Genomic DNA, 27,021 nt, shown 5'->3' with positions numbered 1-27,021 from the left:
AAGATTTAAAAGTCTCTCATAGGAAAGGAAGATGAGAAATAAGACTGGGATAAGGGAATTATAAGAAGAAAGAAATCTGCAGTAATCAGACCTTCTGGACAATGGGGTGAGTCACGCTGGAATCCGTCCTTCTTCTGATCTCATCCACCTGCAAAATCCCAATATCTCCCTCCTTCCCCACTTGCTCTCTGATTCATTTCAATAAAGAACTTGATCCAGTGTAAGTCCAACAGACCTGTTCATTGGCCTACACGCGACTGAAATATTCTACAAAGACACAGGGAAATCAGGAATATCTTGTAACTTATTGGTTAGTACTTTTAATGGAGACTTTTTAAATGGCATGCTTTAAGTGGAAATGTACCTAGTGACATCCTACTAGTATGCTGGGTGACCATCTTTTTCAGACGGTCAGATCTTTCTGGAAGAGATGCAAAAATGTTCTCAGGGTTACGGGAGATATGAGGAAACTGCATTCACTGCTAGTGGTCTGTTGTTTTTTTTTTTTAATTTTTGATGTGGGTGATTTTAAAAGTCTTTATTGAATTTGTTACAATAGTGGTTCTGTTTTATATCTTTCAGTTTTTGACCCCAAGGCATGTGGGATCTTAACTCCCTGACCAGGAATCAAATCTGTAGCCCCTGCACGCGAAGTCTCAACTACTGGATCACTAGTCTTCTTTATGAAAGCAGTTGCCAAATTGCTATGAAACTATCTACAAGTTTGGTCTCAATTTCTGTACAATTTCTGTAGATGGGCACCAAGTTTGTGACTACTCTTTTGAGTAGCTGGTATGAGGGAACCCAGTCTTCCTTAGGTTCTTTGCTGACGTAAGTCTCCCTAAGTGGTGTGAGGGTTAAGATGATAATAAAGTATGTAAAATAAATGACTAAAAAGTGCCATCCAAATTTTACATTACTATTGTCCTCATTAACAATAATAGCAGTAGTTGGGGGACTTCCCTGGTTGTTCAGTGGATAAGACTCCACACTCCCAATGCAGGGGGCCCAGGTTCGAACTTTGGTCAGGGAGGTAGATACCACTTGTCGCAACTAAAGATCCTGCAGGCTGCAACTAAGGCCCGGTACAGCCAAATAAATAAGTAAAGACTTTAAAAATATGAGACACATTCAGTTAAAAAAAAAAAAAAAAGAACAGTAGTTGAAAATGCTGGCAATGGGCCAAATATAATTTTTTTCCCCCAGTGAGGCGTGATACTAATGTGAACCAATCAAGTCAGAATTCTCAGTGATAACAACTTTCCTGGGAGTCATTAATATCCCAAATGTAGACTACTTGGCTGAGACAGTGGGAGGGGAAAAGCCACTGAGAGGCAGGGGAAACTGAGAAGTGAAAGTCGCTCAGTTGTGTCCCCATGGACTGTGGCTCCCCGGGCTGCTCTGTCCAGGGAATTCTCCAGGCAAGAATACCGAGTGGGTTGCCATTCCCGTCCCCTGGGGATCTTCCTGACCCAGGGACTGAACGGGGCTCTCCTGCACTGCAGGTGGATTCTTTACCATCCGAGGTACCAGGGCAACTACGACAGAAAGCTCCCAACAGTGTCCATCTCGCCCCCAGCTCTCTGCCTGGTGACTGGCCAGGCTCTCGAGGCTGAGGCTCAGTTGCAGCCCGTCTGCAGGACCCAGGTGACTAGCCTGGGGCAGGCACCCAGGACCCCAGCCCAGGCACAGCCTCATGCGAGACCGCAACACTTCCTTGTGGTCACGCCACAGAACAAAGTCAAGCAACACGCCTTGGAATCACACTGAGAAACGGCCACCTCTTGGGCACAAGCGAAGTGGTATTTGAACACACACACGAGCAATTCAGAACCAACACGAGAGCTCTCCCTGGGTGGAGGGGGGTTAGGGGGTGCTTCTACAGGCCTGTCCTTGGATTCCCCTGGAGACAGAATCTGACGAAAGAGGAGACTTCGGCGGTTGTAGGTACTTATTCAAGGCTCAAGCTCGTAACAATCAGACTTCATCTGCCGCTTCCTCTATCAGTGAGGACAAGGCGCAGCTCTTCCCCTTTCTTTGCTTTTCTAGCACTGCTCTAGCTGTGATCATCTTTTCTTTTTCTACATCTGCATTGCTTTTCACATCATAAAAGTAATATACACAAATCAAAAATTAAGCAGTACAGAATGAGACAAAATATAAAAGATTTTCTCCCATCTCCCCGCCCTTGGGGTTACCACATTAATAATGATGTGCATACATTTCCAAAACATGTTAATGCCTACAGAAGGACAACAGGTACTATCAATCCATCCATGCGTGCATCTATTCACCTATCCACTCACCCACACACACACACACACACACACACACACACATACACACACTACCTCTTGATAAATGTGATTGTTCTAGTCTGGCAACTGGAAAAATGTTTTTTTCCTCCAAACTTCTGTTGACATTCAGATTTTGGTCTGATTTCACTTTCAAGCCATCCTGCCCCTGACCTCCTGCCCCATGCTAGCAGGAGTGCCAGCCCTTGAGCTGGTCTTCCTACCCCCTGGCTGTGGTCAGATGCTGCAATCCCACTGGGCCACCCCAGACAAGCCCCCACTCCCACCCTCCCCCTTGCCCTCCCTCCCTGCCTTCAACCCCCCCCTGCCCCCCCCCCGCCCGCCCCCCCCCCCGCCCTCTCCCCTGCCCCCCTCCTGCCCCACCTCACCTTTCCAGCCTCTGCATGGTCATGGCCAGCGTTTTGTTCAGCTCCTCAATCATCCTGCAGCCCGAGGGGTGCAGGGGCAGGGAGCCGGTGGCGGAGGGCAGGTGCTGGCCCAGGCTGCCGTACTGCAGCTGATGCTGGATCTGGGAGGGCAGGACGGTGTGGTGGTGCTGGGCCCCACCCTGCGGGCCGCTCTTCTGGGCAGCATAGGATGCCAGGGAGAGCTCCGGCCCCCCCACAGGCATACAGATCATGACTTTCTTTGGAGGTAGTGGAGGCGACAGCTTCACTGGCAGGCAAGGCAATTTCACGGGGGCACCAGGATCTGCGGTGGAAGGAAGGCGAGAGGCAGACGTGAGTTCCGGGGCGTCAGGAGAAACCTAGAACACCATGAGTGCCCACCTGGGCCCGTGGCCCTCGGGATGGGGCCCTGAGATGAAATGCATCAGCTGAAGAACCGGCAAGTGAGTGTCACTCAGCACACTGTGTGAGTGGCACTCAACCACCGGCTCTCACTTCCTGCTGGAAGCACGCTGGGACTCAGGTGCTGGGGGCATGTGCCACCCCGCTGTCAGACTGAGGCTCACCAACAGAAAGAGGGGACGTGCTCTTCTGCGTATGGAAACCCAAGGATCGTCAAAGAGACTTTTTTTCAGGATATGTGCAATGCCGACAATGTTGCCACTGTAATGGGAAAATAGCCTCTTGGCTGGCACTTTCTAATAGGCATGGGATTAGAAGCCATGCTGAGGTTCAAGTCCACTAAGAGCGTGTCCCTCCAGAGGTAACTGTAATGCCACCAGCTTTAATTCCCACATCATCCCATGCTTTTTAGGATTCAGGGTCACAGAGCGTGACCAAGAAGCCCTGCTGCTCTGCTAAGACATCCCCTAAGCCTCAGTTTTCCCACCCACAGAAAGGGAGTACTGTCCACCTTCTAGGTCCATTATGAGAAGTAAATAGATTCACGTCTACACCATCTCCACGGGAGGGGGTGAGAGGGTTGAGTCATCCCAGAAGAAGGGGCAGCTCTGTGTAATCAGTTCCTCCAAAGGACACTTTTAAGAATTTTACAAAACCCCCAAACAAGTTAGCAGAGGGCTTGAGTATAAAATACACCCAAGTATAGTCCTTGATAGGTAATATCTGCTTGCTTGCATAGTCATGTCCAACTCTGCAACTTCATGGACTGAAGCCTACCAGGCTCCTCTGTCCATGGAATTTTCCAGGCAAGGATACTGGAGTGGGTTGCCATGATAGGCAACAAATGTCTTAATTCATTCTGAAAAAAATAATAATATATACTAGGATTCTCCCATGGGTCGTTGTGAGGGCCAGACAAGATAATGTGGACATGCTTTGTAAACTGCAAAGCATGACATACATCTGAGTCCTGTCACGAATAGGACTCTGGCCGCCCCTGTGAGAGTCCACCTGGCCTGATCCTTTCCAGCCTGGGAGGCAGAAGATAGAAGCTGAGAAAGCAACAGAGTGCGTGGTGTTTCCTTATAGGTAGTTCAGTTCAGTCGCTCAGTCGTGTCCAACTCTGAGACTCCATGGACTGCAGCACGCCAGGCTTCCCTGTCCATCACCATTATAAGTGACTTCCCAGACACCCACTGTAAGTAAGTGGGTGAAAAAACCTGGTGACAGTGAGTCGGGGAGCAGAGAGGCTTCCAAGGCACCATCCTAGAAGTTTTCCAAGTCTAACATGGCCCTGTGGGAAGGGAAAATGGCAAGGTCCTCCAGCTTCCAGCATGCCATTCCAATGCGCACAGCCCTGCGTTAGTACTGAGACCTCGTGGAGAGGATGCAGAACCAGGAGTTAGAAAACCTGGATGCTCTGCTAGTAACTGTGCGTGTGTGTGGGTCGTTGCTCAGTCATGTCCGACTCTTTTCGACCCCACCGACCAGGTTCCACTGTCCGTGGAATTCTCCAGGCAAGAATACTGGAGTGGGTTGCCATGCCCTCCTCCAGGGGATCTTCCCGACCCAGGGATTGAACCCTGGTCTCCTGCACTGCAGGCGGATTCTTTACCACCTGAGCCACCAGGGAAGTGCTCTGCTATTAACTAGCTACGAAATACATCTATGCTTCTGGGGACCCAGGCACTTTTATATCTAAAAATCCAGGGGTTAAAAATGCCTCCGTTACCTTGACAGCATCTCCCTGAACACGACACTCTGCCTCTCCCTGATGCATGATATTCACGGGTGATGGGAGGACACACAAGACCTCCTGCACTGGTAACGATAAATGGGGTACAGGCAAAGCTCTCTGCTTGCTGATGTAGAAATGGATGGGTCTTCTGCAGCCAGATTGATCGAGACGCAGTATATTCATAAATCTGTCTCCGCTGATGGAGTGGAAAGAGCAAAAACCAGTTCCAGAGAACAAGAAAAATAAACCCCAGCTATGTCACAGAGCTATAAAACCCAAGAGGACTGTATTTCCAAATCTGACACAGCTCTGGCTTATGACTTCAGACAAGAAAATGAAAACCCCAGATGACTTCTGTAGTGGAGCCTGGAGTCAGAGTACTGCAGTCTATGCACAGAACGAGTCTGGGCTAAATGGATACACCCTGAGCCTCTCTCCTCACCTTTTCAGTTAGCACGAGCTGTAGCACCTACAGAGGCATTTGTAACTATTTCTGTATCAGACAGTGTCATCAATGATAGTAGCACTTAGCATCCTAATGAACAAAAGTGATGTAGGAATTTCTCAGTCATTTGCCACCTGGTTCCAGTGAGTCAGAATCTCTGATCTCCTTTCGTGAATACAGGCATCCATTCAAAAACATGAGTAGTTTATAAGAAGCATACTTAAGTTTATAAGAAGAGTTCAGAATCCAGTATCACAAACCAGAAGGAAGAGCACCAAAGAACTGATGCTTTCGAATTGTGGTGCTGGAGAAGACTCTTGAGAGTACCTTGGACTGCAAGGAGATCTAACCAGTCAATTCTAAAGGAAATCAGTCCTGAATATTCATTGGAAGGACTGATGCTGAAGCTCCAATACTTTGGCTACATGATGTGAAGAACTGACTCATTAGAAAAGACCCTGATACTGGGAAAGATTGAGGGGAGGAGGAGAAGGGAGCGACAGAGGATGAGACGGTTGGATGACATAGTTAACGACTCAATGAACATGAGTCTGAGCAAACACCAGGAGACAGTGAGGGACAGGGAGGCCTGGTGTGCTGCAGTCCATGGGGTTGCAAATGGTCAGACATGACTGAGCAACTGAATAACATCACAAACTACTGAATCAGATTCCCTGGGCTGCAAGAATGGCTCCACTCATCCCTTTGGGCCACCTTAGGGATTGTAAGGTAGTCTGGCCCTTTTTTGGTCAAATGCCTGGAAAGGCAAAAATGTGTTGACTGACCCCTCATGGTGGGAGGGACAGAAGAGAAACAAGTGATTAGGTTTCAATCAGTCTGCCTAGGTCTCCTGAACCAGCCTAGCAGAGGGACACCACAGTGGACACCTGACGTGGTGAGGACCAAGTCCAGAACCTGCCAAAATCCTCAAAGAAGGGCCATTATCACATAGGCACCCCCAGCCCCTGACTTTGTTTCAGAGCCACTTTGCAAAGATACAATTTTGTTTTTAAGTGGATCCTTCCTGTCATCTCCCCAGGTGGCCTCGCTGAGATGCTGGTGACACTGGGCAGTGGAGGGGCTGTTCACCAGCCGACTGGGTCACTTGGGCACATCAGCTCTCCTGCAACTACACAATCGATCTTGTAAAAGTCAAATTACATGTCAGGAAAGTGCTCTCAGAGTCAGAACTGCAGATGTCTCTATAATCATGAGAACACACATTTGTTCCTAAGATCAGTATTTTGTTAAGAAATGATTTTTAAGTTATGGATAAATACACATCCTCTGGTTTATTTTTGCACCAATGCTGACTTGTGCTATTGCTCCCAGGGAGACCAGGCAACGAGAGGGCCAGGAAATTGCTATCTGGGTGGTTGAACCCAAGCTTTCCATATGACAGGTGTAAAGGAAGGTGAGAGGGTCCGGAGGTGGGCAGCAGAAAGGAGCCCACGTTGGCTGTGCCCACCAGGGAGGACTGCTGTTTGTGACTATCCAGGCAGAGGCTAGGAGGGAGTCAAATCAAAATCACAAAGTCCTGGATGGAAACACACACATGCGGGTCTGGTCTCAGAACCCTGGAATCAGGGGCTCTCTCTGTGAGGTTCAAAGGCAGTAAATTTAGATCACAGACAACAAAAAACTACACAGACTATCTCCCTATTAAGAGGTAGTACAGCAGAAAGTAACCCCATTCCCTGACAGCTCAGATGGGAAAGACTCCACTTGCAAGGCAGGAGACACAGGTTCCATCCTCGGGGCAGGAAGATCCCCTGGAGAAAGGAATAGCAACCCACTCCAGTATTCTCATCTGGGAAATCCCATGTACAGAGGAGCCTGGTGGACCACAGTCCATGCAATCTCAAAGAGTTGGACATGACTGAGCAACTGACTACACACTACACATCAGATACTAACATACACTGTGAATCAATTATACTCCCATTAAAACATATGTATTTGTGGATGGAAGACATCTGGGGTTTGATTCAAAATAATGCCATGGGAGAAGACTGCCAGAGGGTTAAAGATGAAACAAGACTGGTCTAACCAAGGGGTACACAGAGGTTAACCATAATAATCTCTTTACCTATGTATATGTTTGGAAGTTTCCATTATAGAAAAATTTTTAATAAAGGAAAAGATAAACACTGCTTGAAACACAGAAAAAAAGAGGTAGTACATCCATGGTTGAACTAAGAAGTTCAAGCTAGATCCATGTTTTAAGAAGGAGAGAAGGGGATGGCCACAGTTCATCTCTACCTCTCCATCCATCTGCTGCACAATATTTATTCACTGTTGGAGGACATGCTCAGATTTCTTGCATTTATAGTGATGGTGGTGGCTGGTCTAACCATCTGCAGAGCATCCCCACTCCCCTATGTGATTCCCAGTGTACTTGCTGACACCTAAGGCCAGACTGCAGGTTTGCCCAGCGGATGACTCTGATGTTTAACTGCTGCTCTTATGAGGGGTGGCCTTTCTACCTAGGCTATCGCATTTCCTTTAAATACTACAGAACACATGAGAATTAGATTTCATTTTCAGCAGCACTCAGAGATGGAGAACAATGTGCACAGATTCTCCTAAAGAAGCAAATAACCTGCTATGAACTCTTGGGCAAATGATCATCGAGCTCCTCCTTCAACACCGCTGCAGTGGGGCGCTTTGCCTCTCGCAGCCTGCTGTCCTGTTGCTGAGGGGCAACGGCCAAGGACCCTCAGGGAACACAGCAGACCAAATCCCCACTCCGAAGGGAAACCTGCCCCTAGGGACATTTGAACAATGTCCAAAAGGAAGAGCCAAGGGCAGCAACTCGGTGCCCTCTTCATTTTCAGGGAGCCTCAGTCACATTCATCCATCCAGTTGTAAAGCCACCCAACAGCAGCAGCATCCATTTTATCCAAGCAACGTCAAGGGGACAGGCTTGGATAAAATCAAGCAATTGCAGCTAACGGTCCTCAAAAGAGGTCTACTTCCTCCTCCAAAAAGTTACATCCCTCACCACAGCTTTCAAGGTTCTCCAGTTTCCTTTCAACCCACTGCTGGCCTGATCTTTCTTGATTTCCCTAGCAGAATCGCACTTTCCTGCCAAGCTGAGCCATTTGTCATGTCGTGAACATGCTATGCCTCGCATGCATGAGCCTCTCTGAACCCTGCTTCCTACTTCCTGGCAACCTCCCCTCCGATCCCTACTTGTCTTGTTCATCTCTAAGGCCTGTCTTAAATACATCCTTTTATACCATGCTTTTCCCGACTCTTTCAAAAGGATTTGATCTCTTACTATTTGAATTTCTTTAGAACCATGTTTATGCATCTTCGGATTAAACATTTTCTGTAGCTTACAACCATCTACAACTCTGAGAGCTGATAAGAGAACACTTTTTGTAAACTGTGTCAGGGTTGGAAGAGTACTTTGCTCATAGTGCAAAAACACACACTAAGTATAAGCACCATTCAGACTTAACAAAGGACAGAAAACCACGTGAGCCACAACGTGGATGAACCTTAAGGATAATATGCTAAATGAAAAAAGCCAGCCACAGAAAGACAAATCGGGCTTCCCTGGTAGCTCAGATGGTAAAGAATTTGCCTGCAGTGCAGGCGACCCGGGTTCGATCCCTGGGTGAGGAAGATCCCCTGGAGAAGGAGATAGCAATCCACTCCAGTATTCTTGCCTGGAGAATCCCATGGACAGAAGTGCCTAGCAGGCTACAGTCCACGGGGTTGCAAAGTATCGGACACAACTGAGCAACTAACCGTAGTGAAATTCACAGAAACAAGGAGTAAAAAGGTGGTTACCAGGGTTAAGGAGAGATAAAGGGGAGATTGTTTAATAGGTAGAATTTCAATTTTGCAAGATGAAGAAGTCCTGGAAATCCACTGCGCAATGTGATTATACATAACATTACTGACTGTACATTTTAAAATGGTTAAGGTGGTAAATTGTATATGTTTTCAACACAAAAAGAAAAGTGCCAAGTGAATTAAATCTGCACCCTAACAGCACTACCAAAAAACGAAAGGTACTCTGCTTCAGTCTTTGCCTTGATCACAGAAGTCAGAGCAGAAAGCCTCCTTTTAAACATGCTTCATCAACAGACAGTCCTTAGATTCACTAAGAAAAGAATTTCTGTATTTTGAGAAAAGACAACCAGGACCAGAATACTAGGGAGAAATGGGTATAAAGATTAAACTCAGGTAAATTTCCCATTTCTTCAAAGTTATCCAGAGACTGTGACCCCTAAACTTCTTTAGGAGGCTTCTGAGTTACTATCCATTTTTTCTGTTTAAAAGCACAGTTGAGGTCCAGGGTCCCGATGCTCTAATCATCCGTTTTCTTGCACTTTCTGAGTAGAAAGCCAGGAAGGAAGGCAGGGACAGAGATGAAAGGAGCTGGGGGATTTAGGAGAGTTGGAGAGGAAGCTGAAAGAGGAGAACAAGGAGGGTGGGATGGGATATTCTGGAGGAGAAATGGGGCCAGAGGATCAGACAGCGAAAGAGGCACCCTGTGAACTGACAGATCAGAATGTGATTGTAGAACAACCCACTGTGGACACTCTCCTCAAAACTAGAGAGACAGGCTCTAAATAGAAATACTGGTTTCACCTTGACAAGCTCTGGATAGAGGATTCTCATTAGACACCTGCTGGGGCTGAAAAAATACCACAGGGCGTGGATGCTGTCTGGCAGGGAAATTTGCAGCTACAAACACTTCGTAATATTGAAACTAGCAATCAGCCAGTTCTGGTAATACAGTTAAGTTTCCCTGTATTTCAGGCTCTAAAGACAGGGCCACAAAGTCACACTGGCAGAAGGACCTGTTTTTGAGGATCAGCGAGAGTTCCCTTTCTTTGCTGAATTGTATGTTTCCAACAGTGGTCAAGTGCTTCCCATGCGATCTGCCCCATTCTTGATCCTCAGACTGTCTCTTTCTAGTATGTGCTTTGAAACCCAACTCGACTATTTTTTCTCTTTATAGTCAACTGCCTTTAAAAAGATATTTATTTTCAAAGGGCTGAATTTTTTTTGTCTTTGAGTTATACAAAAAAAAAAAGCAGATTTTCTAATTTCTTAAATAGATTAAAAAGCAAGGAGCCAAAAAAAAAAAAAGCCAACCAAAACAAACAAAACCCGAAGAAGACTAATGATGCCACTGTTACAAATTTTAGTGCATAAACTAATGGTGACAAGTGAGGATTCTGGAATAAGACGAAACGGATAGAGTCTATCCAGCTATGTCACCATGACTAAGTTATTTAACTTCTCTGAATATCCTTTTCCTCCTCTATGAAAAAGAAAGAAAAACGATGCTAGTACTGTAAATTTTTCCCAAAATGGCACCTGCCATTATTACCTAAGTGTGATTGTCAGACTGTGAAACTCAGCTATCACATAAATTGATTATCCTTCGTTGCAATGGCTCCTGTGGGGTACCTAATCACAAGTACCTTATGCAGAAGGAATAGATTATTCAGGCAATGTTTAACGTTTGATTCTGGAGCCAGGATGGCTGGAGAGGTGACTGACCAAGACTCAGAAAAGCAGGAGACGATATTTTTTTTGCTTCTACCCCCCTTTTCTTCTGGGGTCAGCCATCCTTCTAAGAAGGATACACTGGGAAAATTATTCATCTCAGATCATGTTGGTTATGCAACGAGCTCTGCTGGGCACTGTCCTTCCAGAACGGAAAGGAAGTTAATGCCCAGCAACTGCTGATCCTACATTACATCCACTGAGTGCATACTGACGTTGGAGATTAAGCTGGATGAGGATAACAACAAGAGAAGAAGAAAGATAGTTTGGGGGAGCGAGCGGGCTTCTAGCTACTGGCTGAAGAACAGAGAAAATGCATGAGGCAATCTCCAAGTTAATTATGGTTTTCTGGATTAAATGGAAGCAAACGCCAAAGCAGAGGTGTTTCTGCATCTCTCTCCCTGCATGTACCTAGCTGTAGTCCACGCCCAGGTTCATGCTTCCTCCAGCATCCACCGGACCATTAACCACTGTCACTTTCTATTATTCACGCATGGTGTCTTTCAAACTGTCGTCTGTTTCCTTTTAAAAATGTCAACCGAACAGCAGATACTGAGAACACGCTAAAACTCCCAAGTCTCAATTTAGAGTTCTGCTAGAATTCTCAGTTTATTAATTCCTTCTGACACGGCCCAGATGTCTCTAGAGTAATTAGTAACAGAACAGGGTTAATGTGGCTGCTTCGTGGTGAGGCAGATTCACTGTGACGGATGGTTCACTTACAGAAATGAAGCAAGTTCAGTCAAGTTTAATCCCGAAGGGGAAGCACCACACTTGCCCCCCCGTACACATCTGTGCCTATCTCATCATCGTATATAAGTGGCTACCAGGTACAATACAGTAAGAGATCATCAGCTTTCACATATTTTTTTAAATCCATTTGGCCCAAGCTCTATGGAAGTGAGATGTACAGATAATGGGTAAAATTCACTCTCTTGGGGAAAGAACAAGGGGAGCCAGAGAGACAAGGCTAACAGAGCAAGAGAGTCCTATAAATGCCAGGATTGTGGCTGAAGTTCTTAATTGGGTAAATAAATTATAGGGCAGTGTTTGTTTGAAAAAAAAAAATACTGTCAATTCTTTTATTTTTATTTTTTTGTAAAGACTTCTGCTGTGGGCCGTGTTTAAAGTCTTCACTGAATTATTACAATATGACTTCTGTTTTCATGTTTTGATTTTTTGGCCAAGAGGCATGTGGGATCTTAGCTCCCTGACCAGGGATTGAACTCACACCCTGTGCTGTGGAAGGCAAAGTCTCAACCACTGGACCGCCAGAGAAGTCCCTGTTAATTCTTCTTTTAAAATGTCTTATCTACTCATCCATTCTCTCTCTTCCCACTGCCGTCAGTTGATAAATTTTAGCTTCTGTTTCAACAAATGGAGCGGCCTCTGAAAGTGTCTCCCTGCCTCAAATTATTCGATTTAATTCAACTAGTGCTTCTGGAGAATGAGGCATACAGGTGGTTTCACTGGCTTCTCAGTTTGGCTGTCAACCTTCTCTTCTCATTCATTTTACACAATGACCCAGGAATGTATTTTAAAGTCTAGTTTTCACCCTATCACTCACTCCCCAGCTCGAAAACCTCCAAAGGCTCCCCACTGCCTAAAATCTACATCCTCACATGGTAGATAGGCCTGGTAAACCCCCTCTCTCAGCACAGCCCAAGATGGCCACTCCATCCCAGCTCTGCCTCCTTGTCACTGGCCTGAAGCAGGGCCACCTGTGAGCCTTTCCTCATTCTCTTTAAATCCTTCATGCCTTAAGGGTGGGCTCAAGTTTCAGGCTCTCCAGGAGACTTTTTATCAGACTGTGCTGAACTGCAAGGATTACACCTAACAGTAGTTATTCTGGCATTCTACTTCTGGAAATTTAATGAGGATATATTCATAATTGTATATATATCATATACATATATACTGTCATATTTTGATACCTAGCACAGTATTCTGCCTACAGTTAGGTGTGCTGAATAAATATGTACTATATATAGGAGTTTATTTTTTTCAATATTTAAGCTTTCTCAAGGGAAATTTGGCATCTCAGTCTTAAAATGTACATAGACCTTAAAAGTACATAATTTAGTTCTAGAATCAGAATAAGCAATTCTCATATCAGGAATAAGTGAGGAAAAACTCAGAAATGCTTATAAAAAATATATGCACATTGTTGAGATATTGAGTTTTTTATAATAAGGAAGATAGAAACCCCTTAAGGGGTCCCTCATTTAATTGGGATCCCCTACACTGTAGCTAACAAAATCACTTTGTGGAATATTTTAGTAACATGAGGACCAGTTCATAAGACATCGGTGAGGGCAAACAAAAAGTAAACTAGTATTTCACTTTTTCTGTTAGATAAATGATAGACAGTGGTTATCTTTACAGGGAGGCTTAAGAAGGCTCTTTTCCTTCGTGGTTTTCTCTGCATTTAAATTTGGGAACACTAAAGTGTTACTACTGTGTTGAATGGTTTCTTTAATTGGAAACTTGCTCTTTTGAACCACAAACACTGACTTGGATGGATATGTACTTTGATAGAGGAGCTTGACACAAACTCCTATTTGAATTGTAATCTAATAAGCCTCCACATCGTGTGAGAGACATCCTGTGACCCTGGAAACAACAGTGATTGATTTAGGAATCGGGAAACAGGGTCTAATGTTGGCTTTACTGAAGAATTCCCACCAGCCCTGGAAAAGTCACTTCTTTTCTTGAAACTCAGTTTTTTAATGATAAAATAAATGGATATTCTTGCACCCTCATTCCACCTTACAAAAGTGTATAGAGATCAATTAGAAACTATTTATAAAACTAGCAAATATATTATAAAAAGGAAGTCAATCAGCATCAAGTGGGATTATTATCAAGGTTGGAGAAACATCCCTCTGAAATCTTGAATCTCTGATTATACCACAACTTTAAATCACAAAGTGGTACCCAATTCATGTGCTAATGTACAGCAAAGTGCAATTCCACTAAATGCCCAATTTAATAACTGTAGCTGCATTTATTAACTAACATTGAACAATGAATTTTAAAGTCATTTCAGGTTATTACAAAATATTGGACACAGTCCCCTGTGCTATACAGTAAATTCCTTGATGCTTATCAAGCTTATTTATTTTCTGTAGAGGTCTGTATCTGTTAATCCCGCTGATAATCTGAAAATATATATACAACTGAATCATTTTGCCATACTCCCGATTTATAACAGTATCATAAATCAACCACACTTCAATTAAAAAGCAGTCATTTTAAGACAACATTCCTCTTTCCACAATATTTTGCAAATTACTATTTTTGCTTTTATTTTTCCTCCCAAAGATAACAGCACAGGTATACATTTTAAAAGAAGAAATACACTGGGCTTCAGATCAAGTACTCAGAGACAAAAAATTGAACACTTTAGCAAACTCATGATGAAGAGAATGGGAGCTCCTCCGTCTCTACGAAGATTTGGACAGTGAATCTAACCCACCTAGACGGGCAAACACTCTTGACTTAGCGACATCAATGCAACCGGCATACTTACCAGTGCACACAACTGGAGGCTCTGAGCACGTGGCTGGCAGGTGTATACTGCATGTCTCTGAACACACACACACACACAAACCCAGGTCACAATGGCGTGTACCAAGACACACACAGAAACACCCAAGGGTCCCACAGGGCGACCTCGCCAAAGGTTCTCAGGTAAAATGCAAGAGCGGATCCCGTGAAGGGAAGGCAGGGCGGCGGGCCCCCAGAAGGCGTGCTGACTCACCTGGTAAGTGGTTGCCAATCCTGGCAGTGGGTTTGGGAGGCAGGGCGGGGGGCTGCTTGAGGAGAGAGAGCTGCTTCACGGGGGTGTCCTCGTGGTCTCCGGGGGAAGCAGCAGGTTTTTTGGGGGGCAGGAACAGGACTGGTTTGGCTGAAGGATCTTGGGGCAGGAGGGCTCCAGACTCACTGGCAGAGGGACTCTCTTCGGACACTGAGGGCACAACCACATAACACACGAGGACATTACACACACGCGGCGGAGGCGGGGCTGGCGGCAGCCGCGGGGCGCAGCGCAGGCCGGCGGCACAGCAGAGCTTACAGCGCGCGTTCCTCGGGCGCGCCGGCACCGACTCACAGGCCACGGCGACAAGCAACAGATGCGCAGGCTCAGGGGAGCAAGGACCAGGAGCCCCTCCGAGCCTCCCTGGGGTGTGTCTTGCTCCCGGGTCTGAGGGCAGCCTAGGGGCTGACACTGGGCGGGCGACCGCCGCATCCGGGGGCGGCTGCTCCTCCAGGTTCGGGGCGTCCAAGCTGCGCATCAGCGTTCAGCGGGCGCACTGCAGTTTCCGGGGCACTGGCTCCTATTGGCTCCTATACACCCGGACAAGGTGAAGGACGCTCCAAATGATCATTCTTTTTGTTTTCTCTGCTCCCCTCTCCTACCCTCACCAGAAGCATGGTTTTCTCGTTTGGATTCTGCCCATTCCTTATTGCTCCAGGCCCGCCTCTTCCTCTCCCCCTGGGGGCTGGGGGGGCAGGACCCAGATCAGCTCCAGCTAAGAGTTGTCCTGGGCCGTAGCAGAGGCCCTCCCATCAGACTGGTGACCTGGCTGAAGACTGAAGGAGACTACAACTTCCCAAGGGCGACAGATCTCAGGACGACAAATCAAATCATTCTGATCCCAATGTCACAAGGAAGGCTGGAGAGAAATCTCACTTTACTGCTTTAGTTGGGACAATCTCTCCAGCTGGGAGGGGGGGAGGTTGGGAGGGAAACGCAACTCAGATGCATACTTCCTCCTACCATCACTGCTCCAGTAAGAAAGCCTGTACATGAGTCCTCCCCTGCCTCCTCCTTCCTCCCTAATCCGGGCAGCAGTGCTCCCAGCAGCATCAAAGCCTTGCACATCACCTGCAGGAGAACCAGGTTCTCCCCTGGCTCAAGGGACACTGGTGTTACCAGTGCTGGACTCACTGATGGAGCAGCGACTCACAGGGTCCCAAAGTGAAGCAGGGCATTGACTCTGTGAACTGCCATCACTTCCACCTCCCACCTGAGCTCCATGTTGCAGACTTTTGCACATGGGGTAGACAGAGGAAGGACTCGGCCTCCTTCCCCAGACTCCAGATATTCCCAGAGGTCCCTCCCCGGAGGCTGGTCTCTTGATAGCAAGGACCTCTCCTTACTGGTTGTCGGGAGCACGCCACCATCTGGCTAAAGAGGACCACTCTGCAGTCCTTCTGAGGGACTGAATATTGGCCAATCTGGACCAAAAAGGGAGTGACGGTCAGATCGCATCACAAATCATCTGTCAGCAGGATACAACTTAACTGGTTAAGTTGTAGACAATTGATACATCAATTTTATATGGTAAATTGGTACAGTTTGCTAAAGTGGTGTAACAGTTAACTGTTATATTGGGATGAGGATTCAAAGGCATACCAGGGCTTTGTGACCAGGTGACTTAGACAGACATCCTACAGAAGCATGTGGCTCAGCGTTAGCAGAAACGAATGTTAGAAAACAAGACGACATTTTAAATCATCTATATTACAAAACAAGACCTATCTTCTTTTAAAGAGATTAAGGTTTTTAAAGTGTTTTTAAAGATTGTAGAAAAATAAATGGATATTTCCTCCATATTTTTATACTTAGCATGTACTGGGTTGGCTGAAAAGCTTGTTCAAGTTTTCTATAACGTTTTATGGAAAAACCCAAAGGAACTTTCCTGACCAACCCAATACTGAACTGGTCACTTCCATCCTCATTTCCAGGAAATCCTATGTTCAGGGGGTTTCAGAACAGAAGCCCAAGTCCATCCAGGCTGAAGGCCCGCCACACCGCATGCTGGGGACCAATTCAACGTCTATCGGGGGCATTACCTGTCCCATCCATGATGTCAGCAGGCTGGAGCACCTCGTATGAGCAGGGATCCCTGGGCATCGGGACTGGCTCCATTTCGGACAGGGCAGGCAGAGACAGCTGGCTGGAGCTGAGGGACTGCCCATTTTCCAGGGAGTCATCTTCATTCGATATGGAGAGCTCCCCGTCTGTTGGAGCGAGAACGAGACCGCAGAGTTAGACATACCTGCGTTGCAGGAAAGAGTAACACTTGCAGCCTGCTACCCGAGCCTAGACGCATTTGAACATCTTCATTAAGACCAGGACATAAAGTCTACTCTGGTTATTTTGCTTTTAAGGCATCTAACCGCCAGGGAAACTATTTCCAGTGATTTTCAGTAGTGTGCCTGTTTTCTCTCCATCTTTCTAATCATCGACAGATGAATGGATAAAAAAGATGTGCGTGTGTGTTTTTTGTGTGTGAATCTATGTATGTGTGTGTATATACATCTATATGGAACACTGTGAAAGTGAAAAGTCGCTCAGTCGTGTCTGACTCTTTGCAACCCCATGAACTGTAGCCTGCCAGACTCCTCTGTCCATGGAATTTTCCAGGCCAGAATACTGGAGTGGGTAACCGTTCCCTTCTCTAGGGGATCTTCCCAACCCAGGGATTGAACCCAGATCTCCTGCATTACAGACAGATTCTCTACTGTCTGAACCACCAGGGAAACCCGTATGGAATATTACTCAGCCATAAAAAAGAACATGGGAACGCCCCACACAGCAACATGAGCCTAGAAAAAACCTAGAAATCATCACACCAAGTTCAGTAAGTCAGACTGGGAAAGACAAGTATGATATGATATCGCTTATGTGGAATTAAAAAGAAAAAGATATGAATGAACTTTTTTTTTTTAATAAAACAGAGACTCACAGACATAGAATGCAAACTTATCGTTACCAATGGGAAAAGGAAGCAGAGAGGAATATATTAGGAGGTTAGTATTAACATATACATTCTACTATATATAAAATATGTAAGTAACAAACAAGAACCTACAGTATAGCAGAGGCAACTATATTTTTGCTGTAAACTATAAGAGAAAAGAATCTGAAAAAGAGTATATATATATATAGATATATATACACACACACATATATATGTATCACTTTATATCTGTGCTATATACCTGAAACTTACACAATATTGTTAATAAACTTTACTTTAATTTAAAATTTAAAAACATTTACAAAATTTTTAACATTTTAAAAGTGTTTAAAAAATCATAATATACCATGTTTTATATTTGTTCTTTAAACAAAAAATGAAAATCAAATTTTCTTCATAATTTTTGAAAACCTGGAAACACTGAGCAGAACTCAGAGATGGAAAACGAGGTCAAGAATTCCTACTTTGGGGAGCAAAAGGCTTCAAAGCACTCAAAAAGCATGGGGACCTGGAACGTCAAGGCACTAGGAAAGACTCACCCTGTCTTCTCAGCACCTCTGCCCACATCCAATCTCTCCAAGTAGACACATGTTTAGGGGTCTTTGAGCTCCAGCTGCAGGGCTGCAGCAGCCCAGAGTCTCTGGGAGGTGCCAGGATTCTCCTGGTGCCCATCAGTGATTCTGCTGGGCAGGGTACACACTTTGATCTTGTCAAAGCTCAGTAAGACAAGGAGCAGCCAGTTAACACCACGGTGGAGGATCAAAGGCTCCTACACAACGGCCGTTTGTCAAATCAAAACTCCCTGGGTGTGATTTCCTCCTAGCCCAGGGGAGTCCTAGATAGCTAGACATTAAAGTCAAATTAATTTTTAAAGAGGACTGAAAGCTGTTCCAGCCAGATGAATAAATATCCAGATGAAAGGCTCTAAGTTATGTTTGGGCAGAAACACAGAAACCAGCAAAGCAATTACCTGCCTTACAACGAGAAGATAGATGATTTACTTGAAGAAATACAACAGTGAAATGACTCCATGCTTAATCATGGATAAATAAGCTTTTCCTTTTGCTGTGTTCCTCCCAAGGCTTTAATTTTCTACACAATGATGATACAGCAGCAAAAGATTCTTCTACCTACCCCCTTTCCTCCTCATTTAGAACTGGCCTGATGAAACGCATGTTCAACAGAGCAATTTATAAACTGACAGGCTTTAGGTAGCATATGGTTCAAGGACTTATGATATTTGACCTGAAATTTTATACACATAGGAAAAAAAAAACATAATGGACACCAAAAAGTCATTTAAAGCAGATAATTTAAAGCACTAATCTTTGAAGACTGTGGGTTTATTTTTTCTTTCTTTTCACTTGGCCTTAAAAAAATTTTTTTTTAATTGGTTTTTGTTTGTTGTTGGTCATGCTGCTTAGCATGAGCGATGTTAGTTCCCCCGCCAGGGATGGAACCCATGCCCCGTGCAGTGGAAGTGCAGAGTCTTAGCCCTAGATGGCTAGGAAAGCCCCTCACGTGGCCTTTTTATATATCTCAAATGGAAGCAGTAGTCACTATAATCGTGATTAACAATATGGCTATGACGTCTCATTCCTAAGAGAAGAGCAGACTGCCAGGCCAAGGCTATGGGAAACACTCAGCTGAACTGAGAGTACCCAGGATGGGAAGAGCCGCGGTTGTGAGCATTAACACAGCACCATCCCATAGCAGGCAGTTCCCAGGTCTTTTACTTTGGCTTGTTCAAACTGACAACATGGCAAGCACCTCTGCTTCAGGTTCCCAGTTGGTGGAATAATGATGGAATTGCCATCAGGTTTACTACATCTCTGAGAAACCATTCTGATTTTGGATGTTCTGGCAACCCACTCCAGTACTCTTGCCTGGAAAATCCCATGGATGGAGGAGCCTGGTAGGTTGCAGTCCATGGGGTCTCGAGGAGTCGGACACGACTGAGTGACTTCACTTTCACTTTTCACTTTCATGCATTGGAGAAGGAAATGGCAACCCACTCCAGTCTTCTTGCCTGGAGGATCCCAGGGACGGGGGAGCCTGGTGGGCTGCCGTCTATGGGGTCGCACAGAGTCGGACACGACTGAAGCGGCAGCAGCAGTGTAGTAAAAGTACTGGCTTAAAACAGCCAGAGGAGGAGGGGTTTCAGGGTTGTTGCCATGTTTTGCTTCTTTGGGGCAAAGATGTGATGGAATGATCACTATATATTTTAGCTACTTAGACTACTTATGTCTAAGAACTGTAGATGCAACATTAGGGGGAAGAAAAGATACAACAAAAAATTTACCTCCCTATGGATTAAAAAGTACCTTTGAGAAATCACAAAGGCCCAAATCATTTGGGAGAGGAAACAATCTGGTGAATTCCACCACTGCAACTTCTAAATATACATCTCATTAAAAAATGAAATTAGAAAAAAGGAGAAATATGACACGAATCATATTTCTACCCCAACAGAAAAGTTCTTTTTCCATACTTAGTTGTATGTATTAAATTTTATTTTGTCTTGTTTTTATAAATTTTATAAGCATTATAATTCACATAGTTATCATCTTAATGATTATATTTAATCTCTCTGTGGTTGGTCACAAAGGGATTTCCAATGTTTTATGCTATTATGAAAACAGAAATCTCTGCCAATTACTTTCTGGTATATATCTTCTCTGCAGTTAGAATTCTCCGCCTTTAGAAGAGAGTCCAATAAAGACATTTACATGTATTAATATTTTAATGTCTACTTCCACAGACCTGGATATCGTTAAGTCATTTTTCTATAGGGTTTGTCAATTTACATAGCAGCAATGTACAGACCACACAGATTTCTGGGCTTTTGGTCATTTCTTCAATATTAACATTGATAATCATGTTTTATCTATCGACATAGCTACTTAGCTACATATATATGTACACATCTGGTAGAAATAAATTAAGACCATGCAATAAGCACACATTCTATATTGATATCACTTATGACTAAGATAGATGATGACAAAAATGAAATCTGATTTGGATTCATATAATACAGGGATTAAAAAGATGCCACTGTTAAAGTAACTGTTATTTTTTAAATTCTTATGATGTTTTCAAATGTACACAAAAGTGGAAGCATGAATGTAATGAACTCCATGTACTCATCATCAAGCTATGAGGAATTAGCTGGGGATTCCTAATGCTCAGTAACTTCAAGTTTGACTCATCTAAAGACTAATTTATTGATTAATAGTGGATTCACAATGTTGTATTAATTTCTATTGTAAAGTGATTCAGTTATTATATATAATATATATACACACATGTGCATATATACACATACATGCGTGGACACACACACGTATGCATATACACACATACACAGGTATATACACACACATTCTTTTTTCATATTCTTTTCCATTATGGTTTAGCACAGAATACTGAATATAGTTCCCTGTGCTATTATACAGTAGGACCCTGTTGTCTGTACATCTTATATATAATAGCTTGTATCTCTGAAGACTGTTTAGGCTCTCCATGCCTTTTTACTATTTACCAGTCCTGTTATCAGCACATTACTAGCATTTTAAAAATAAGCATCATTAGAAAAAACTGTTTTCCTTCCCAGGAAGAATTTAACTCTCCTGAACAAAATGAGTCTTACGGACTATTTCTGCTTTCACCTATCAAGATCTTCATAGTTTCTTAGGTATTTTACTCTTGTTGATGCAACGGTAAATGGAATGGCTTCCTGGATGTCTCTTTCTGATCTTTCATTGCAGTCTTTTGTTACTACAATCGAGCAAAAGCTCACTGAGTATTGGAAATCATTTTGATGTTTCACATACAATAATTTTCAAAATGGTACAATTACCTCCAGGTATTAAGACATTTCCTACTAGAATCAATAAAGTGTGGAAAGGAGGAAGGGAGAAGGCAGGAGGAGACCAGACAAGTTAAGGCAGTGGTTCTCAGACTTTCATGGGCTTCACAATTTCCTGGCGGGCAGTTAAAACACAGATGCCAGGGCCTCACTCCCAGAGTCTCCGACCCAGGAGGTTTGGCGTGGGACTGAGAATACGCGTGTCTAATAAACTCTTGGGTGATGCCAAAGCTGCTTTTGCTGCTCAGGGTTCCACACTTTGAGAACTACTGGACTGGAGGTAAGGAACCCAAGCAAGAGAACCCAGAATAGCAAAAGTGCCTTTTCATAGTGAGGTTTAGGGCAGGAAATGTCGTTCATGGGGCTAACACAGAACAGAGGCGGTTGGTTTAAATCTCAAAGAGAAAGCAGGAGGTTGCGTGGTCTAACCATGGATTATGAACTTGTCATGAAGGGCGATGGGACTAGAGAGAGCATCAGGGTGGGGAAGAAAAGTAACAGAAGAGCCAGGTGCAGACATGCCTAACGGGAGCATCCAGTCACAGAAGCGTAGAGAAAAGAATGCAGACGTGAGTGCAAGTCAGAGTCACGACAAATGGTGAGAGGTAGAAAGCAACGGATTGAGATGGAGACCTGGCCAGCCACTGTCTTCTCTTCCCTGTGAGGCACAAGAACGGAAAGATGCTGGTAAGTCAGGCTTATACGAAGTTGAGGAGAGCGAAGGGAGAGGTGAGAGTGAATGAATTCATTTGACAAACTCCTACTTGGACCCTACCGTGAACAATGTGGGATACACCCACCGAGCCTCGCAAACAGATCTGCTGTTCGCTCCTGGATACCCGGAGAAACGACTGTCAGGGCAGCTGCCTCCAAAGGCCTGGAGCTGAACCACAGTCTGCCCTGCCCCTCCTGCCACAGGCCAGGCATTGTGCTAAACGCTAAGGAGGAAACAGACATGCTCCGGGGAAAGATGAGGCAAGACGGGGTGCAGAAATGCAGACAGGGAGGAATTTGGTGTACGCGAGCTGGGGTGAAAGGTGAGGAAAAGAAGCGTGAGAAGTTAAGCCCTGAGAAACAGAAGAAAAATGAGAGGCGAAGGAAGGGAGTAGACGTGTGTTCGGAACAGATGGAGATTCACCTCTTGTCTTGCGTAAAATTTTTCTTAATGTTCTAAGAGTACAAACTACTGGTTGGCCAGAAAGTTCATTTGGGTTTTCCCATAAGATGGTACGAGAAACTGGGATGAACTCTGTGGCTAACCCAATATATAAAAGCTGTGTTCCAGAGAGTTGGCTTGAAAGATGTTTCTAAAAATATATACTTTTTTGTTCTAATTCAGTTTATTTAGGAATGACATCTACCTATAACCGGATGTCACCTATGCGACAATATTCCAGAAAATTTTGTTATTGTTGTTTGTTTTGCTTTAAGATACCCTCCGGTTTTAGGGTGATTGACACGTATATACTCAGACATATTTATTTATTTAGGGTGCATAAAAAGGAAGCCAGAAATGTGTTAACCTACTCATAAACTGTTAGGTTTTTAATTCGCAAAATAAAACACTGTACAACCAGTATAAAGGAGAAAAACCAACATGATGGGGGAAATATGAGCCAAACATAGCTAATAAAAGAATGGCTATTCCAAGTATGCAGAGTATTTGTACAAATAAATAAAAATTCAGTTCCAGGTACCACTTGTGAAATGCACAGCCTGGCTGGGAACGAAAGAAATGCAAGTGAAATGACCCTGTGGGTGACGCTGACCCCTAACCGTGTGCTTGAAACAATGTCACGTGCAAAAGCAGGAATGGAGAACGAGAGGCACAGGTTGATGATGATGCCCTCAAGAGGAAATATGCAGGCACGCCGGCAAAGTTCTAAAGGGAACTTGGCATGATATGAGCAGAGCTTGCTGCTGCTGCTGCTAAGTTGCTTCAGTCGTGTCCGATCCTGTACGACCCTGTTCCATAGATGGCAGCCCACCAGGCTCCCCCGTCCCTGGGATTCTCCAGGCAAGAACACTGGAGTGGGGTGCCATTTCCTTCTCCAATGCATGAAAGTGAAAAGTGAAAGTGAAGTTGCTCAGTTGTGTCCGACTCTTAGCGATCCCATGGACTGCAACCTACCAGGCTCCTCCATCCATGGGATTCTCCAGGCAAGAGTACTGGAGCAGGTTGCCATTGCCTTCTCCATGAGTAGAGCTTCAGTTCAGTTCAGTTCAGTCACTCAGTCACGTCTGACTCTTTGCGACCCCATGAATCACAGCATGCCAGGCCTCCCTGTCCATCACCAATTCTTAATGTTCTTAACATTCATCAATGTTTTTTCCAATGGAGATGCTTACATGTACAAAAAAATATAACAAACACTGGCATGTTGCCTTGTTCAGTTAAATGAAAACCTAACAATTCTTGCTGGGAGGGGAAAACCGCTTCCTTACTCCTCAGGTTTCTTGAATAGCTATTTTCTCTGAGCCCAACTTTTTACCCCTTCTCCACAGTTACCGCATTGCTAGGATGCAAATTCTGAATAAAAGACTTGCGGTAGAGGAGAACAATGAATGTCATGAAATCACGGTTACATTGATGCTTCCAACTAGAAGGAAAAATGATTATGTAAGTGAAGCACTCTGGAGAATCCTAGACTCAAAACATTAGGAAGTGTTAGCTACGCTGTATCCCCGTCGGTAACGCAATGTGTAGAATTCACACATGCAGACCTATGAAAATTCAAACGTGTTTGAATTTACTGGCAATCGCCGATAGCTATAATTAGAGCAAAAAGTGCAGCCACCTATGTTAAAGCAAATAATCATCTTTGTGAAGACATGGAAGAAGAGCTCTACTGCAAGTATTTGCTAATTGTTTTTTCCCTTTGAGACAGGGCTGCTGTTGTAGCTTTCAATACATGTCCTTTGATCGAAAAGGGCATCTCCGCTGAGTGGCTGATGAGGACCCCATAGAGCCGAAGGTTTTTTCCCAAGTGTCACGGGTGATGGGGAGCTATGCAACAGGGCTTTATCTGATGTCTTTTTTTTTTTCTTTCTTGACATTGATACACTTTTTCCATTAGAGTAGGAAAAAAGTTCATCCACTAAGGGGGCACTGCTGCTGCTGCTGCTAAGTCGCTTCAGTCGTGTGCGACTCAGTGCGACCCCAGAGACAGCAGCCCACCAGGCTCCCCCGTCCCTGGGATTCTCCAGGCAAGAACGCTGGGGTGGGCTGCCATTTCCTTCTCCAATGCATGAAAGTGAAAAGTGAAAGTGAAGTCGCTCAGTCGTGTCCGACTCCTAGCGACCCCATGGACTGCAGCCCACCAGGCTCCTCCATCCATGAGATTTTCCAGGCAGAGTACTGTAGTGGGTTGCCATTGCCTAACCCACATAGGTGTCATTTCCACAACAATATAGACAGCTTTGAAAAGCTTCTGTTAATCCCAGTAATCTTCTAAATCACCGTCCTCAAAGCCACTGGCTGCTCTCATTGTCAGCCAAATGATGTGCCATCAACTGCAGCTCTAAGGATTTCACTGCAAGATGAAAAGCTCTCAATCTAAGTTGGAAATGGCTCCATCGTCACTGGAGTTTGCTTGAATTCAAGGAGTTGAAGTCATTAAACTGAATGGTGCTACAGATATCATCGTGTAGAATTTTAAACATATGTTGAAAGCAATACATTTCTATTAACACTGCAGATTTACTAACAATTCTTAATGGTTTTGAATCTTGGGCATTGAAAAAGACAAACTGAGGGTCTTATTCACAAAAACTAAAACTACAGTGTGTATGTGTGTGTCTCTCTCTCATGTCTGGTACATTTTCTTTTCCAGTGAAGAAAAGTCATTGTCAGTGTGTGATCCTGTATCTAAAAGTATCTATATGCCACCAGAATTGTGGGCAGACATCGTAGGACTCTGCAGGATCACTAAACCTGTATTTTCGGAATCCACATGTCAGAGATTCTTCTAGTTTACCTTTCATGTCTATTTGCAGCCAGAAGTCTTTGGATTATTCAGACTAGTTTATATGGAAGAACAAATGTGCAAGGGGCATGAGGTTTCTTTGTGTCTGACACAGGCATCTTGGTAACTCACAGAATCCTTTCGACCCTAATAGCTTGAAAACCTATGCAAGATGGATTTCAATCTCAGAATGTAACTGATTCCATGATACTGAGGTTGGATGACTTTAAACATGGAATGGAATGGTATATGTTCTCCTGCTTAGAGAATCATCTTACTTTTTTTTTTTTAAATAGCTGCTATTGTTCTGGATTTAATATCCCATTTTGATGCTAATATTTCCTGTCTTGTACAGAGGACTTTGCTGAAAACCCTGAAGTGTGTGAGTTGCAGTGACTTCCTATCACAAAAGTGGTATTGACTAAAACAAGTGTGTAGCTTGTTTTAGTTGCACTTCCCTGTAGCTGTTCCCTGATGGGTTTATCAGCATTTTCTGCCTTTAACTGGCCTGCACAGTCAGCAAACCACAGCTCACATGGCTTCTCGGTGGCTTCCTCATTGCAAACACCTCCTCGTATCAAACCGTGGTGTCTGTCTCCCAGAGGTGTTTCTTTCATCTGCGTAGGTACAGTTATGCCTCCTCAGCAGTCTTTATACCCGAGCCCATCGGTTCTTACATGATCTGTCCTGATGAGGTATGATGGCTCTGACCACTATTTCCAGATAATGACTCTTGACTCCAAGGTTTTCCGCAGAAAGAGGATTTACCATCTTGCTATTCCTAGGCATTCTGATATCAAAAATGCAACTGGGGCAGAGACGGAATATAAAATGAATGGGATGACACAGTTTCTCTCCTATGCTATTACACAAGAGTGGAACTCTCACAGAATCATATATCGCTGTGCAGTGGGCCCTTCACAGTTAATAGAGAATCCAAGATTTTTTAAAAAATCTTTAATGGCTAGAGTAGGAGAAAGAAAGTCATAGGGACTTGTCACCGCAAAATTTAAGCAGTTCTGTTTCTCTAGCTGAGCTGCTCTCCAACATACGGTTATGATTTAAGTTAGTTAAAACTAAACAAAAACTAAAACGCAGTTCCTCAGTCAGCCTAACCGTATCTGAGGTGCTCGATAACCACACATAGCTGATGGCTACGACGGCCACTGCTGGCTGGCAAATACGATGGAACATTCTTGTTATTGCTGAAAATTCTGCTGGACGGCCCCGCTCAAAATAGACTTAAAACTCACAAAAATGGGCCTAATGAATATGCAAAAATGAACGCATTTCTGGAACTGGGAGATTCAGATGGCATTGCTAACCTGGTCCACATCACAACAAATGGTCAGTTCAGTGGATAATATTTGCTTTAAAGAAGCTGCAGTGGTGAGAAGGAGGAGGCACAGGGACAAAAGATGTATCCGGGGCACGTGTGGATGGTGGGACCCGGACAGCAGCAAGACACAGCTCCAGAAGTGGGCGTGGCCTGTGGAGGAGTCCTGAGGCCTCCTGATCGAATCTCAGCTCTTCTGGGTAGAAGCAGAGAGTCTAGACTTGGGTGAAGGGGAGCCAGGAAAGGGAGACAGGC

The 27,021-nt window shown here is 44.4% G+C and overlaps 1 protein-coding gene across 11 annotated transcripts in view; it reads right to left on the bottom strand.

Annotated features, from left to right (window-relative positions):
• The window catches only part of PHACTR1 (phosphatase and actin regulator 1), a 515,267-nt gene that overhangs the window by 56,839 nt on the left and 431,407 nt on the right, over positions 1–27,021 (bottom strand). For 7 of the 11 annotated variants that reach the window (XR_005722669.1, XR_005722671.1, XR_005722673.1 and 4 more), the window contains 3 exons: positions 16,684–16,851; positions 14,585–14,791; positions 2,684–3,005 (listed from right to left, as the gene is read on the bottom strand). Coding sequence is in view for 5 of the 11 variants with exons in the window: in XM_040249267.1 (XP_040105201.1) it covers positions 2,684–3,005; positions 14,585–14,791; positions 16,684–16,851 (697 nt within the window). In the remaining 6 variants the exon portion in view is untranslated. The remainder of the gene's footprint in view (positions 1–2,683; positions 3,006–14,584; positions 14,792–16,683; positions 16,852–27,021) is intronic. The other 4 variants (XR_005722670.1, XM_040249269.1, XM_040249270.1 and 1 more) reach the window with 1 other exon arrangement.

Source organism: Oryx dammah, unplaced genomic scaffold (assembly GCF_014754425.2).
Source record: "Oryx dammah isolate SB20612 unplaced genomic scaffold, SCBI_Odam_1.1 HiC_scaffold_11, whole genome shotgun sequence".
Classification (NCBI taxonomy): Eukaryota; Metazoa; Chordata; class Mammalia; order Artiodactyla; family Bovidae; genus Oryx; species Oryx dammah.
The sequence above is the reverse complement of the archived record's forward strand: the minus strand, read 5'-3'. Positions and strand labels throughout refer to the sequence as shown.